At 43.4% G+C, this 16,217-nt stretch overlaps 1 protein-coding gene across 2 annotated transcripts in view; it reads left to right on the top strand.

Moving 5' to 3' along the window:
- The window catches only part of MOB3B (MOB kinase activator 3B), a 209,217-nt gene that overhangs the window by 179,207 nt on the left and 13,793 nt on the right, over positions 1-16,217 (top strand). Inside the window, exon 4 of one of the 2 annotated variants that reach the window (XM_040631491.1) lies at positions 3,517-8,628. The exons of the other annotated variant lie outside the window; for it this stretch is intronic. Within the exon in view, the coding sequence (XP_040487425.1) occupies positions 3,517-3,546 (30 nt within the window). The 3' untranslated portion in view covers positions 3,547-8,628. Of the gene's footprint in view, positions 1-3,516; positions 8,629-16,217 lie in introns of those variants that run through there. 2 annotated transcript variants of the gene reach the window in all.

The raw sequence follows: 16,217 nt of genomic DNA, 5'->3' as shown, positions 1-16,217 counted from the left end.
GATGTTCTTGCTTGGGAAAGATCTGGGAATTCCTGGTCTGCTATTTCAACAGTTCTTTCCCTGAATGTTAGGACACTTCTCCATAAACAGCTTTTCTCCTTCATTTAGAGGTGAGAAAGTATTTGCAGTGAGGAAAGCACCAGTCCTGGCTTTTCACAGACTAACTCAGTGGCTTTAGATAAGCACCATGTCCTCTATCAAAGTGTTCCCTTGTGTGTGTGTGTGTGTGTGTGTGTTTAACTCTTCCATATTTCTAGTGTCTATAGTATTTTAGTGGCATAACTGTTTTAGTATTTACCCAGTGCACCTGTAATTCCAAGTGGCATCCCTCTGGGTAATGAAAAAATATCTTCGACATTTTGAATATCCAGGAATTACTGCAACCATTTATAATGAATATATGTCAATTAATATATGTCAATATCATCTGAATGTATCTTCATAAGAATGTCTCAGAGGCTTTAAACCACAAATCACATGGTGTAAGTGGGAAGAGCTGGCCTTTGCCCTCAGCTAGACCTGAGTTTAAGTCCCACCCCTGCCACCCTCTGTGTGACTTTGAGAAGATACTCTCTGTCTCTGAGCCTGTTTCACTGAGCACGGCCAATGTCATCTCACAGGGTTAGCATGAGAGTTACGGGATGTAATATCTGCAGAGCTTCGAGGGGCACCAGGACTAAGGGAGAGCTGTGCTTCATTGGATGGAAGTGACTATAACTGGTCGGACTCTGCAGCCTCCCTGTTCTACAAGAGCAAATCACTTCCACTCTGAGGCCTGGATTCCTCTGCGTTAAATGGGGTCATAGTTCCTTCTCTCAGAGTTTTACAGATGCATTGACGTAACACCTCCCCCTGCCCCCACCAAACACCTCATAGGTGCTTCACAAATGCTAGTTCCTTTCTTTCCAAAAGTATTAACCCATTGCAAATAATAACAGAATTAGTTATAAGGCCAAACTGTGTTCATCCCGAGATCTCTCCCCCGCCAGTTGTCTCTCTTGCTATCTCAAATACTCACACACACATACACCTTTGCATTCCCACCTTATTTTCCCCATCTTTGTGGTCAAAAGTTAACCAAAAGCACGAGAACTTTTGGAAGCTTATCAAAGGGAGAGCAAATTCATTTTAAGATTGTCATCATTTCTTTCCAGTCCTCACACCAGGTGCATGGGTCCATATCTGAGCAGATGTGCATTTACCCCCTCCCCCCCTCCCCCCCTCGTGGCCTGGCCCCTCAGAGGCTTCAGCCACAGCAACACCAGACCACGGAGGGCTCCACCTCGGCCACGCTTCCCCTCCTCCGCCCCCGGCTATCTAGTCCCCTTCTCCCCACCTCACATCATCAGACTCCTCCTTTAAATTTTGGGGTCCATCTAAGTGGATACATTACCAGGGAAGTCTTCTCAAGCCCCTTCTTGCCCCGGCATGAAGTGGTTGTTGCCATGTGTGTGCTTCTGAGGAGAAGGAATTAATACGTATTGAGTCCGGGCATATCTTAATATATTTAACCTTCCCGGTCACCTTCTCAGGTAGTCTCACAGTTCCATTTTACAGATGAGGAGACTGAGGGCCCATTCATAGCTTCATAAACAAACATCTATTGAATATCAGTTGTCAGGCACTGGGACTAGAGCAGACACAGTCCCTTCTTTTTGTGGCTCTTACAGCATCTGTCACGGGATGAATCTGGGAGGCAGGAATGAAGGAAAGAAGAGACTATTCGAGTTGTGAAGAAGGCTACTATGAAAGGCAGAAAAGAGGGATATGCCCTATCGCAGAGCTTAGGGAGGGGATCCCTAAAGAATAGGCATGTCTACTAAGACCCAAAGACTCAGGGAGGTCACACAGGTAGGTAGTGAGGGCAGAAATGGGCTCTGACTGTGGCTGGAATTTGGAGCTACCATACCTCATGGTCTCGCTTCCTCCAAATATTTGCATTTGTGTCTTTGTCTTTTAGTGTGTGATCTACGTTTCTTTCTCTCTGGTGGTTTGTAGCTCCTTGCGAACAGCAACCTTATCTCCCAGGTACCTGGTACATCCATAGTACGAGTCATGAGTAGAAGGAAGTGGTCATTTCGTGTTTCAATATATGTATCTGTATGTGAGTGCCTGTGTTTAATAATACCATAAGGATGCAAATGTGCCTAGAATATGCCATGTATATTCTGTCATTTCTTTAACCAACGCATTGATATGGTTTTCTAATACAGTCTCTAAGCACCTGGGCTCTCCTGTTCTCAAACTCCTTTTACTCCAGTGTTTTCTATACTATAGGCTGGGGTGATCCGGGGTGAGCATGTGAGAGAGGGGGCAGCAGGCATCAGCTCTGCAGGATGTGGGACTTGAAAGCAGCTCATTCATCTACATAAAATGGTGTTAAGTGTGTCCTCTCAGATGCGGTATGGCACTGGGCTCCTTCCCAGCCTGTTCTTGGAGCTGAAAGTGGAGTGGCCATCCTGTGCCAGGCGCTGTGTTGGGGCGGGGGACACAGAGGAGTGCATGTGTGGTGAGCCCATGAGTGTTCCTTTTCTTGACACGCGGTAGCTCACCATCCAGTAGGGCCCACAGACATGCCCACGGTCCATGCATACACACACAGACATACAAACCAGCTCACTGTAAGCCAGACTCCAGGCCGGAAACAGTGGAAGACGTGGCAGACTCCACGGTGGCTGGGGCAGGAACAGCAGAAGGCCCCCCAGGCGTCTTGAAAGTCCTCTTGCCTGAGCTGGGAAAATGAATGGCAATTAGCTAAGTTCAAGAGGGCAGGATATGGTTGGAGCAGGCCACAGGCAACAGTCTCACCAATGCAGCGGCCCGGAGAAAGAGAAAAGATGGCACATTAGAGATCTGCAAATGCTCCCAGGAGCCAGGCAGGTGATGGAGACGAGGGAAAGGCCAGGTGGGAGCATGTCAGACACATTGGTATATTCTTCATGCCCATTCAGAAAAGTCCTCTCTCCCACTTCTCTTGACTTATACCCACTTATGCTATCCTTCATTTTTCCATCTTCATTTGAAACATAGGTAAAGAGAAACTATTCTCTTCTATAGGAAAAATAGCGGTCTAAATCCGATGATCATATCAATGAGTAAGTGATACTTGGCTCCAGTTGCAGAGACAACTGGGAGTAGTGGGGACTAGGGCCAACTGGAGAGCACATTGTCCCTCTGAAGAGGACACGTTCTTCAACTCCAGCTGTCCAGTGGCTCCAAATCTTATGATTTTTCAAAAAAGTGAATATACCTGGAGTTTTGGCAAGTGAGCCAAGTTTTTTTGGTTTGTTGTTGTTACTGTTGTTGTTGTTCTTAACGTTGCTCGATTAAAACAAAAAATCAAAAAACCAAACCTGCAGACCAAATGGAACACGTTTGCATGCTGAGCCTTATCCGTGGGCCGTGCTTGCAACTCCTTGTTCAAAGGCTCCAGAGGTCGTGAGGGTGCTTTTAGAATCCTTCAACAAGTCATTGCTTATAGTTACTCCTAACCATCCTTCTCTCCCTGCTTTCCAGAAAGAGATGACGAGCAGGATGTGTCACTAACGCCCCACCTTACCCCCGGAACACAGAGGAAAGCTCTTTCCTCCTGGAGTCCTGAGCAGGGAGACCTCCCTGGCTGAAACGGCACACCTACTTCCAGGAGCAGGAGAGGTGGAGACAAGCGGTGATTCCTGAGAGACGTTCCCCATTCACCCCGTGTGCTCTTAACCCTCTGAGTGCTGCTAGCCACGACCTGTGGACCTGTCCGACCACAGCGTGCAAGAAGGACTGCCCCCTCGCCCCTTCTGGCTCTGAGTCACCCCGAGGAAGCGTCTGCACTTACGTGCATGTCGCAGCTCTGCCTGTGACCTGCGGCCTAAGCTTTACTGGAATTCAGGTTTTGAGACTGAGACACTCATTTGTACTTTGCCACTTCTGTCTTGTCAACTGGCCGACTTTTCTGTAGCGTGTTTTCTAAGTACTGGGTGAATTTTGGAACTCTGGGTGAGCGGCAGGTTTTCTCTAACAAGCCTTCCTTTCAAAGCTCCCGCCCTGATCTGATTCTGTGGTTTAAATTCATGCAGGGCCTCGTAGCCACGAGAGATTGGAGACCCACCCCGCCTGCCGCCTGAACACAGTTTCCCTAAGAGGCAGTTTTTTCAGGGACCATTCCATGACCCCACACAAACCTTAACTACAGGGAGGAGACCGGTCGCTAGCAGAAAGCTGACGAGTTACCAGTTCTCTCCGAACAGAATGTGTTTTTTGCAACCACGCCATTCCTTGTCTCTTCTATTCAAGATATTTTCTTCCTGCTTCGCAGAGGAGAGGAAGAAAAGGAAGTTGTCAATGACCAAGAATGATCAGCAGAAGCCCTGAGCCAGATAGATTAGTGCAGCTTTGTTCTTGACCAAAGGCGAGGGAGCTGTGGCTATCTTCACATAATACTAAAATTTCAGTGAAAAAAACAGAAGTGCAATTGGTTCTTCAGTGCACATAACTCAGGCAGCCAGCTCATTGGCTCTCTGAGCAACTCCGTCTAGTCCAGCCTGTGTTTACTTTCTCTTCCCCTACACCCCACCCTCCTCGGCCGGATTGTGTTGTGGCACAAAATTAATTTCTGCCCCTCTGATTGTGCCACCGTTGCCAAGGTAACAGTGGAACCGGAGCTAACTTCCTTCTTCCATTCCTTCCTGGTTTTCCCATTCCAGTCAACGGAATAGCGCATTCTGCGTGACATCCTGCCTTTTGGAACCCCAAGTGAGTCTTAGCTGAAGAAACGTTCGTTGCCTTCTCTGCTTCATTCACGAGCCTGGTGGCGGTCCTGAGAGCCTGTAACGAGGGGGTGATGATACTCCCAGCGATCTTTTGCATTTGACAAAATAGCAGTTGGTGGAGGGAAGTAGATAAGAATGTATCAGTGTAATTTTAATGTAACACCAATTAAAGAATAACTAAACAACTCTGATCTCGTTTCATTATATGTAATGTGTTAAAGCCATTCGCGGGGGTCACAAGAGCCTGGAAAGCATGAAATCTTTCTTTGTCCAAAGAAAGGGCTGACTGTCTGGGCACTGTGGCATCCTGCCCTGACCCAGCAAAGCGACCTTTGCTTCCCGTCTTGTCTGAGTCGTCTCATGGAATGCAAATGCTGCTACCTCTTTCCGTATTGTTGTGCTCTGGTCAGCAACAAACATACCCTTTCTCCTTTTTTGGCTTCCTGAGTAACTCTGAGAGAACAAGATAGGCAAAGATTCTTCTCAGCATCATTTTTGGCTGAAAGAATATCTGACTGTCCTAAGGATCCAGAGAACAAAGAAATAAGACCTGCTCTTCCCAAGCTATGCAATACGCGATAAGTACTGTGTGGGGATGTCGAGCGGAGGGACAGAGAGATGACAGCGTGGAGCCCACGTCCCAGGAGGAACTCCGAAACTCTGCCACCATGGAAAACTACAGGATTTTTGCATTAAAAAGTTGACCATGGTCCTGCATTTCAATGATGCCTAATCAAGCAGGATGCTGGACTCTGAAGACATTTGTTATTAATTCTTTTTGAGGTTCTTTTCTATTAACTGCGCATATGGAATTTCCATTCAATTTCAAAGACCAAATATTTTTTAAGCTTCTTGGCACAGTTTCCTCCTGGTTATATTTCTAATTGCATTCATCGACTCTTCTAGGACATTTCTGGCAAACCACTCTTATTTTTTTAATTAGAGTATTCCTATTCCTGTGGAACTTTGTTTGGCAAATTCTAAAGAAAATTATCACAGATAATTTTATCTCTTTGACCTGATGACATCCTAAGTACATCTCATTGCGAAGGGGGCTCTGAGCTCCTGGCAGTGCCTCAGCACCTCCAGCTGTCTGGGTCTGAGACTGACCTCCTGCTTCCTTCGCCCCACCTGGCGGGCTCGCCTGCCTTTCCTGCTACTTTTGTTTTAGCTGGGTAATACATGCATCCGCTATCTTTTTTTATTTTGAGATGTTTCAAAGTGGAAATTTCAAAAAGAAAAGATGACAATGAACATCCACGTCCCCTTCACTTATGTGCATCAGTTGCTAACATTTTTTTAATTGTTGACCTTTTTCCATTTGTTTTCTCTCTTTCTCTGTGAATATACATTCTTATTGCTGAACCATTTCAAAATATGTTGCAGACATCCTAAAACTTTAAAATACTTTGTCCATTGCCCCCAGAATGTTTACAGCTTTTGTTGTTGTGGTGACTGTTTATCCGGGATCCGGTTGGGAATCACACATGGCATTTGCTGTCATTCTTTTTAGTTAATGGGTTAGAGTTCTCCTATTAGGTATGTGTGTGGTGTGGTGGTGGTGATGGGGTATGTGTGTGTGTGTGTGTGTGATGACACTGACATTAAGGATTTCAGGCCGGTTTTCTGTAGAATGTTCAACAATCTGGATTTTTTTTTCTGGTTGTTTCCTCTTTATTAGACTCAGTTAAACTTTTTTAGGAAAAATACTACATAAGTAATGTTTCCTTCCTATTGCATTTATCAGGACGCATATAATGTCTAGTCTCTTTTCATGATATGAAGCTTGACCAGTGGGTTCAGGTGTTGTCTGCCTGATCCATTCATTATAAAGGTAAATAATTCATTAGGAGGCTCTGAAATTCAGTATGCACACATTTCATAGACTTTGAGGCTGCGCAAATATGCATTCCTTTCTTAATATTCTCAGAGAGGTCCAGGGTCTCCAAAAGATTATAACCATTGCAGTTAAATGACATAGCAATGATAAAGGATTCATGACTTCCCATTTAACAGAGGGAAGGAGAAGAAAGAAGGGCACTACCTTAGTATGCTGGCTAATGTAGTCAGAGTTGAAATATGTATAATTTTTTTTCCTCCCATCCTCAGTGACTTCCTATTCAGATCCATGGTTTATTTTAGAGGGCATATATTTGCATCGAAGGTGATTCCTCAATGGTGTAAAAACTGGCGGTTTTTTTTGGTTGGGGGAGGAATCTTAGATATTGCAGTGGGTTGTGGACTTTCAAAGGTCCATACTAGATATGATGTGTCTATGTAGTATTAAAATATGATGAGGATGACTAAGAATAAAATTTCTTAAAAGGCTCCTTAGGAGGATGATAATGGAAAAAAAAAAAAAAAACGGTTGAGAAATACTCATCTAGAGTCAGATTCTGCTTCTTAGGTGTTAATTCTCTCTTCCTGGGGTGTTTTCTCATATCTGAGGGCTAGGATGAATGGAAGCAACTTCAAGAGATTTCTTAATCCAGTCCTTCAACCCACATTTCCCGGTGAAAACCCCATGCTCCTCTCGAAACCTCAGGCGTAGACATTCCACAATAGCCTTTGGTATATGTCACTTCACAACATCTGAAATCCTTCCATTTAACCTGAGCCAGACTATGATCTTTGGGTTTCAGCACACCTTTCTTCCTGTCTCACAGTAAGGGAGATCCAAAGATTATCAAGGATAACAAGAAGCATAACAAATGAGAGCCTTATTTGCATATCCATTAAGTATTTGAAGACTGTTAGAAATGGCCTTCAGCCTCCTTTCCCTTCAGCTATCCCAAGGGCAGAGTTCTCCTGGAAGCCTTGTTGCCCCATTGCTAACATTTCTGCACCTCCATTTGAACCCTTCCCCAGGCTTTCCATGTCACTGTGAATTATGGATGTAACCAACAGTGAATATGTAAGAAATTACCGTACGCTTTCTCCAAACTCTATCGTGGCTTTGCTAAGTCCTGACTAGCTTGTTAGACATTTATAAATTTTCTTTCCTATTTGTCCACACTAAATCCATATTTATATTCAACCATTTTGGTTTAGCTTCCTGAGTTGCCTTCATTTCTACCTTTAATAGGCCTCCTCAGATCATGCTGTTTCGTTTTAATCCCTTCTCTAATTGGCAAAGCGTTAAGAGACTTGGATGGAGTGCCTCTCGTCTTTTTGTGGTGATGTAGGCCAAGTCGTCATCTGGCCATTGATGAAAGTACATCATTCCCTGTGGTCTCTGACCTACCATCACTTCCACACCCCGTGGGTATCACACTGTGAGTCAAAGAAATATCATGGGACAAGTAGAGCCATGTCTTCAAGAAATGTGTACAAAGGCAAAATCACAAGGAGTCAGATGTGTCACTTGGGTAATACTGTTCTCATTTGTGTTTGGCTCATTTTGGCCCTTGAAAAAATAGGTGATTCTCTCCTAGAATTAGCCAAACAAAGTGTTTTGGAAACAGAGGCTTTTTTTTCCTGCTTTAAAAAGTATGTCAACAACCAAAAACTTATAACTCGTTGTTTCATTCTGGGGGGTTATTAACTCTGGGTAGGAAGTTTTCAATAAATAAGTAAGGATTTTTTAACTTTTAGAGGGGAGAATCCATTTCTAATCTGACATGTAAGCTGTGTTACTTGCTTTTAGTGTTCTAATTTCAAGGTTTTCCTGTATCTTTTCTAATTGCATCAGAAAAAAAATGTTTACTATATTTTAGTTCCATTTGTGATTAAACCAAGTGTTTGACAAGAACAAACTAACACAATTACATCAATTAGAAAAGCAAGAGGAAATGAAAGGATATTTATGAAATCAGTTCGTGTGAGCTTAGGAATTCAGATGTCACAAATAAAGGACACATAACCATCACCTGTTCTGTCTTTTTTGTGTGTGCTCGATTAATTTCTTTCACAGATCTGGTTTTCATCTTGCAGTGGTCTTGGGACAGGTAAACTGAAAGAAAACGGTTAATTCTACACAAAGTAATTCAAAACATGTTTGAGAACACACATGTGTGTATTTGTATTCTAACGGAAGTCCCTTTATACTTTTCAGATTTTCCAGGAGGGTACGTGGGGCATGTAGTTTTCTCTCCACCTATGAATGCTGTACATCTTTTTGCTTGCAGTAGGATTCAACGTTAAATTTGTTGACAGCCTCACATGTACATATAATAGATCTTGACTAGAGAAATAGCTCATCAATCCAGGTAAATAAACCTGAGTTTTAACCTCAGGTTCGCCACTGCCTTCCTTGTGAGACCCTGAGTATTATATTTAATTGTTCTGTGCCTCGGATTTCTGAACTTCAATGGCTTATAGATTTGTTCCTATATGACTTACAATTATTTTTGCAAAAGAATATAAAGGTATTAACATATCTGGAAAGCAAATATATACATTCTATATATTTATATGTTATTAGTACACTTATAGCCACTTTAGAGTAATTGTGAGTGACTCCAGTAACAGGCACTGTTGCTCATAGCAACAATCGGATACTATGTCTGACAAAAGCTATTTGTGATGAGGTGATTTCTAGACAGAGGAGGTGAGGAATGAGGCTTCTGGAACCGCAGCACATATATAAAGAGTTCCTCTACTTCTCGGTTCCACTATCTGAAATGTACAAGGAGATGTGACAGAGAGGCAGCCTGTGGACCAGATGTGGCCTGCGGGCACATTTTGTTAGACTGACAGTTTGTTTTTCTTTTTTTTTAAAGATTTTATTTATTTATTCGACAGGATAGAGACAGCCAGCGAGAGAGGGAACACAAGCAGGGGGAGTGGGAGAGGAAGAAGCAGGCTCATAGCGGAGGAGCCTGATGTGGGGCTCGATCCCATAACGCCGGAATCACGCCCTGAGTCGAAGGCAGACGCTCAACTGCTGTGCCAGGCGCCCCTGGTTTTTTTTTTAACTAGCTGCCAGCATTTAAAGATTGAGGAATTTGATGCTTAAAAATCAGAATTTTTGGCTCCTTTTACAAAATCAGAAGATCTGGCAACACCAGGCTTTTGTTTTCATGTGACTGGAACTGGCTGAGAAGTGGCTGACCCATTTTGATGAGGCATGTTCTCTCCAATTTACCAATGTCCTTACCACTCCCTACTACGTCCCAGACACGTGGCTGTCAGTTCCCCTTGTCCTCTCGGGCTGGTAGGTTTCCCTTGCTCCTGTTTCCTGCCACTCCCCCAAAGGCATTTCTGGTCGCAGCCCCTGCTACACCATGTCTAGAGAGGCCTTTAATTTTCAAGTTGATCCCTATACATACTGACTATATTATTATGTTCTTTCTAGTAACCTACATTGCATTCCTGATAATAAATGGTAAACTGTTTTAGAAGATAATAAATTCAGATCAGATGCCTTCAATCCCTCTACCCAATAACAGCAAAAATTGATACTCCCGTGGACATTAAGCTGATTACTACATCCATCCAATCTTTCAATTATTTTAAATTCTTAAGCTTCAACTCTGCTTCCAGGCAAACTTAATTGCTACATTGACCAGAAGGATAAAAATGTCACTGAAAAGCAGTGGTAGTGTCATTTATAACAATTATGTCTTTTATCCTATTTTTCTACTTCTCCATTGTGAAGTAGATTTCCGCAGAACACAGGGATTAATGGAAACTTCTCATCATTTTAATGCAGCATGCCTCATCTAACTGAGTTTGCATGAACACAAAAACCAAGCACAAATTCCCAGTACTTAATAGATTAAGAACTAAATGAGGAAATCCGGTTCAATCTAAATAAACCTTGATTGAGCTTATAACTGTATTACTGCACACTAGATCAAGCTAAATACCTGCTCCAGAGGAAATCCTATCATACAATTGAGACATGACCTCACGTGGTATCAGATCAGCAAAGAGTAAGAGTCTAAGCGTTTTCGAGAACTATGTAGAACACAGAGGGGAAAAGGTAGCAACAGAATCCTATGTTTATTAACTCAGAAGAATGTTACAAATGACTATGCTCTGACTGGGCGTATATAGGTTTCTACAACGATGTATTTGATATTGCTAAAAACTGCATGTGGACTGCTAGCCACAAGTGGCAGCAGCATTTAGAAAATTCATGAACTGTGACTTGTTTATTTATCTAAAGGTTAATTATTTTACTTAGGGTTTGTCCTATCAGAAGTATAATCACATGAAGGTACAACAGAGATGCTTGGCCCACATGAGTCTGTGGTTAAGACAAAATCTTGACGATGCAGAGGCCTTTTCGACGGGATCAAGTCTAGTGGGGAATGTTCACATTGGCTGGAAGTGAGGAACTGGGCTGCCTAACCCTGCCCTGTTGGTGGATGAGAACCTAGCCCCTTCTCTGCTCAAAAACCCTGTAATGCTGCCCTTTGCACTCAGCTTAAAAGCTTCAGCTCCCCCTTTCTCCCTCCACTCCTGCACCCCGGGCTTCCCTGCTAGACCTGCTCATGTGGGGAACACTCACACTCATGGCCTCTGTCCTGGGTGTTCCCCTGCCTGGATGCTCTTCCCCCACTTAGACTCATGGCCAATTTCTTCTTCCCCTTCAAGTTCTAGCTGGAGCACCATTTTCTCATTGAGGCCCCTGCTGATTGCACCTGCCCCCCAGGCTCCCCAGGACTCATGAGCTCCCTTTCTCTGCTCAAATTTTCCTTCTTCTAAAGCATTTATATAAATTATACATATATATGCACTATATATATAAATATATATACACTATATATATAAATATATATACACTGTATATAAATATATATACATTATATAATTTATATTATATAATATGTATTTATTAGGTTTATTATTGTTTCTTGTCCACCCCCCATCCCATAGAATATAAATTTCATATCAGGGATCTCTATCCCTGTCACCTAGAAGAGAGTGCCTGGCATATAGTAGACACTCAATAAACCTTTGATAAATGAATGAACCAATGAATGAATGAATGGATGGATTTACATGACAGAAAGGTGTCTAATTAAGGGTTGCTATCAAAGAGAAATAAATTAAAAGCAATATATAATAATATTAATTTGATGATACACGAGAAAGTATACATTTATTAAGTGTATACTATAGACTAAGTAAACTCTAAGCATTTTACACGGATAATCTCATTTAATGCCCATGACAACCCCGTGGGGTTGACTATCCATGTTTATCTCTACAGTCAAGGTTATCCAAGTAATTTGCCCAAAGTTACAAGCAAGGTGATGGAGCTAGGATTTAACGGCCCTCAGGTGTGCTCCAGAGCCCTCACTCTTAGCCACCCTCTAGACATTGAGCTCTTCTTCAGATTGTCTTCTTCCTTATGGACACAGGCTCCGTGTGGTGGAGCAATTCAGCTTTCAATTTCCTTTTGGTCATTTGTCAGTGTGATGGCATCAGTGCTTCTGTGAGCAGTCCAACTGAGATCATAAAGTATTTCTATTCCCAAGATGTGCAGCATTCACAATCAGAGTGGACCCTGAGTCCGACATGAGGCGGGACAACGGATCTAATGGGGGGACACCAAGAAGGTCAGGATGGCTAGTCCACAAAGTGTTGAGCGGTGTGAGGGTAAGACCAGAGGCCAGGATGGGGTCTGTGAGTGGGCAGGAGAAAGGAAGACCATCTATGAGTCCAGGAGAAATCACTCACAGTGGGAGCAAGGTGCTTCTATGATCAATTAAAACGGTACCTAAGAAATTCCTAGGTCTTGCTCCCTGCTGTGAAATGGGGTGGGGAAAGCATGATTTCACTCATCCTTAGGGGAAAACAAGCAGACTTTTAAGAATTAATAAACACCGAAAGAAGATCTTAGCTTTGACCATAAGAAGTTTGCAGAACTGAAAAAAAATTTTTTTAATTAAAGAATTTTAAAATTAAATAAAAAATAAAAAATATATTTAAAAAATAAAAAAGAAGTTTGTAGAACTATCCCGGTTAATTTTTGCTGATTTTCTTTCTCCACTAAAGAAATTAACTGGCATTAATTCTTCAGCTCTAATGTAAAATACGTGGTTATATGAACAATTAGAAAGATGTAGCCAAGAGGCTAGAGAGCACTACGTGGCTGTGAGCTTTATTAATGCATATATTCCATGGACTAATTTAGAAATGAATAGGAATCACATCACATTTGAAAAGCAGCATCCAGGGGCACCTGGGTGGCTCAGTCCTTAAGCGTCTGCCTTCGGCTCAGGTCGTGATCCCAGGGTCCTGGGATGGAGCCCCACATCGGGCTCCCTGCTCAGTGGGAAGCCTGCTTCTCCCTCTCCCACTCCCCCTGCTTGTGTTCCCTCTCTTGCTGCCTCTCTCTCTGTCAAATAAGTAAATAAAATCTTAAAAAAAAAAAAAAAAAGAAAAGCAGCATCCATTCCATTCCACCTGACTCCTCCCAGGTCACCAGGATTATGCAGATGTAAATGTTCTCTAGTTCCTGGTTCCACTGGGAGATCTTTAATATGTCAGGACGTAATCCCAGCCTATGTCTTAAGGCTGAATGAAATAAATATGCTTTGAGGAAATGAACGACGTGTACCTTCCCATTCCTACGGCTTCATGGACATTATCCACAAAATGATTCAACTACAGAGTATAGAAGGAGGCAGCATTTGTCAAGGGAGGGGCAGGTGGGGGAGGTGTTTTTTTGGCTTTTGTTTTTAAATAGTAAATCATTAGATTCACCAACTGTTGGACCGTGGAAGTTAAAGAGAAGTCATTCAAAAGGTGAGACCCATTTCACACTTCTGACCTTGGCACGAGATTCCTGAGGTTGTGCAGATAACATAAGATATAGTTTTGTTATTACCAACTGGCAGAGCATTCTCTGGACTGTGACTTTGCCACAACCCTGGGAGCCTATGGGTTTGAAATAAAAGAAATAAAAAACTGCAAGTCCACAGAGTCCCTAAGAGCCATAAGCCAGTGATTGCCGTGTGGTCTGTTTGCATTCAGAAAAAAGATCGTGCTGTCCTGGGCCCATGACATTTCATTGGAATTTGCATTATCCTTCCTAAGTGACTGCAAAGAGACTTTGTGCTACTTGGATAGAGAAATGTGAGAGGAAAATAGTAAAGCCCCTCCCCCAGTGCAAAGAAGGGAAAAGAGATGAGATGGTTTTTACACGAACCTCTTCTGCTACTCATAGATTCCCGGGGCACTGTGTTGGAAAGAACTGGAGCAGAGAGATGCATGCGCTGAGATCTTTCATGGGAGTTAGGAAGGCCTTTTGTGGGGAGAGGGGCTGGGACTTAATCTACTTTGTGCCACGCACAGTGCTTGGTACTCGATGTATATTCCCCACCCCATTCTCGCAGCCGATCATCAAGGGAACTAGGTAACAACAGTTGCAGATTAAGACGGAGGGCGGCTGCCTGCAGGGGGGCAGCAGTGAGCTCACACAGGGACAGTCCTCACTCTCATGCACTGCGAGGCATCGTGCCAAGCGTTTGAATTGGAATATCTGAATTAATCCTCACCACCGTCCTGCAGGGTAGATACCATCATTACTATTCCCATTTTAGAGACGAGGAAACTGAGGTTGAGGAGTAAGTCTCTTATTCAAGGTCATGCATCTGCTAGTGGTGGAGCTGGGATCTGAACCCAGGCAGTCCGTCTCCAGAGCCCCTGCTGTTCATCACTATGTTACAGGCCCCTCTGAGGCACACGTTTTATTTATTAAAAAGGTATTCCTCCTTTTAGATTGCTCACTTGCTACCCTGGTGACAAAGCTGCTTTCACCTCGAGGATCACAAATAAGCAGGCCTTGAAAAGCCCAGAGGACCCTTGGGAAGCTGTCAGGATGAGGAAGTGACACCAGGTGAGACAAATGTTTCCTGTGCAGTGTAGAAAGTGTGAGTCTGGGGGCACCTGGGTGGCTCAGTCGGTTAAGCGTCTGCCTTCAGCTCAGGTCATGATTCCAGTCCAGAATTGAGCCCCACATCCATCTGGGGAAGAAGGACTGACCGGGGAAGCTCAGTCTCCACCAGCTCAACAAGACCAGCCAGGGGTACCGGAGAGCTCTTGCCCCTTTAATGCAGAGTTCACACCTGCCAACTGTCCCACAAGACAGCTTTGTTCCTGACCAGACTTGGTCTTCCAGGGAAGACTAGTATATACCAAGGAGAGGAAAGTAAATATTTTCTCCTCAAATTTGGCAATAGGAATATGCTAGAAAACATGTGAGGAAGTTCCATCTGATTCAGTACACATTTGCATCCCTACTATGGCTGAATACTTAGTAGGTCGTCATTCAGCATCGCAACCTACTCACAGATGCTGTCATCAGATGGATTTCACAGGGGCAGGCGTACGAAAGCCTCAGCTCCCTTGCTTTGGCTTGGTGCATCTGTCTGTTTTTTCTCAACCCTTGGTTTAAAAGCCCTTCGAGAAGAATAATTTTTCCCACTTCTGTACAAATCTTTACCATTCATTCTTATACCAGGCATGTCAAGTAGCTACAAAGAAGTGGTTTGCATTAGGGCAGGATGGGAGACTCTAAGGACACAAAGAAGACACCGGCTAATTACTAGAGTTCAGATACAATTGATACGTGAATACAGAATGAAGAAAGCAGCTATGGGCAATGGGAGGCTTGCCAAAATAGACTAGTCTGGCTTGCAGCAGAAGAAAAAAAATTTTTAGGAAAAAAAAAAAAAACTGTACCCTTTTCTCTACTGTTCTTAGAAAGATTGTCCTGAAGGGCAGACTCTTTATTGTCATGAAATTATGGGAAAAAAACAAAATAGCAAATAAGTTCCAGCAGTTTAGGGAAAAGATGTGCTCAAACTCTTCTTAGAAAGTGAGCCTCAAAGCCAAAGAGGCCCCTCTTCCTGCATATCCATTCTTTTTGACCTTTGCATTTCTTCGGGCTCTCCTTGCTCATGCCCGTCACTCTACAGAAGTGAGGGGAGGGTTTCCCTGTCTCTAGGATCTTCTCTCACCATTCACTTTTCACAAACTGAAGCCAGAGTGCCCCTTCTAAATCCCAGACCCGATCATGCCCCCTTGCTTGCCCCTCCCAACAAGAATCCTTCTGAGGCAGCCCACTCCCACCAGAATGGACTTCTCTCTTTGGCAAGGCCCAAGGCAGGCTTCTCACTGGTTAGAAAGGATGGCCAACAGTCCTCTCACTCCTTAAATATCTTTTTTTATTTTGTGGGCTAAAAAGTTTAAAATTAAACCATAGAGAATGTTACCATCTATCATCACCCTTATTTCATAGAAGAAAGGACATTTCAACACCAAAAGAATAGAGAAAGTAGATCTAAGAATAAACACCAGTCTGCGGGCTTCCCCTAAAGTACTTCCAGTTTGCCTTCCCTAGAGCCCTGGCTGATGTAACTGGGCTGGAATGCAGTTGTTTGAAATGGCTCTGTGCTGTTTTGTTCATTTGGTGGCAGTGCTGATGGTTTTCCCCCGGGGAGTCCTAAAGGTCTAGAGGCGCTCGATGTGCTTGGGCAGCCCAGCCCTTCCATACCT

The sequence above is a fragment of the Ursus maritimus genome, unplaced genomic scaffold (assembly GCF_017311325.1).
Source record: "Ursus maritimus isolate PB19 unplaced genomic scaffold, ASM1731132v1 scaffold_17, whole genome shotgun sequence".
Lineage (NCBI taxonomy): Eukaryota > Metazoa > Chordata > Mammalia > Carnivora > Ursidae > Ursus > Ursus maritimus.
The sequence above is the reverse complement of the archived record's forward strand: the minus strand, read 5'-3'. Positions and strand labels throughout refer to the sequence as shown.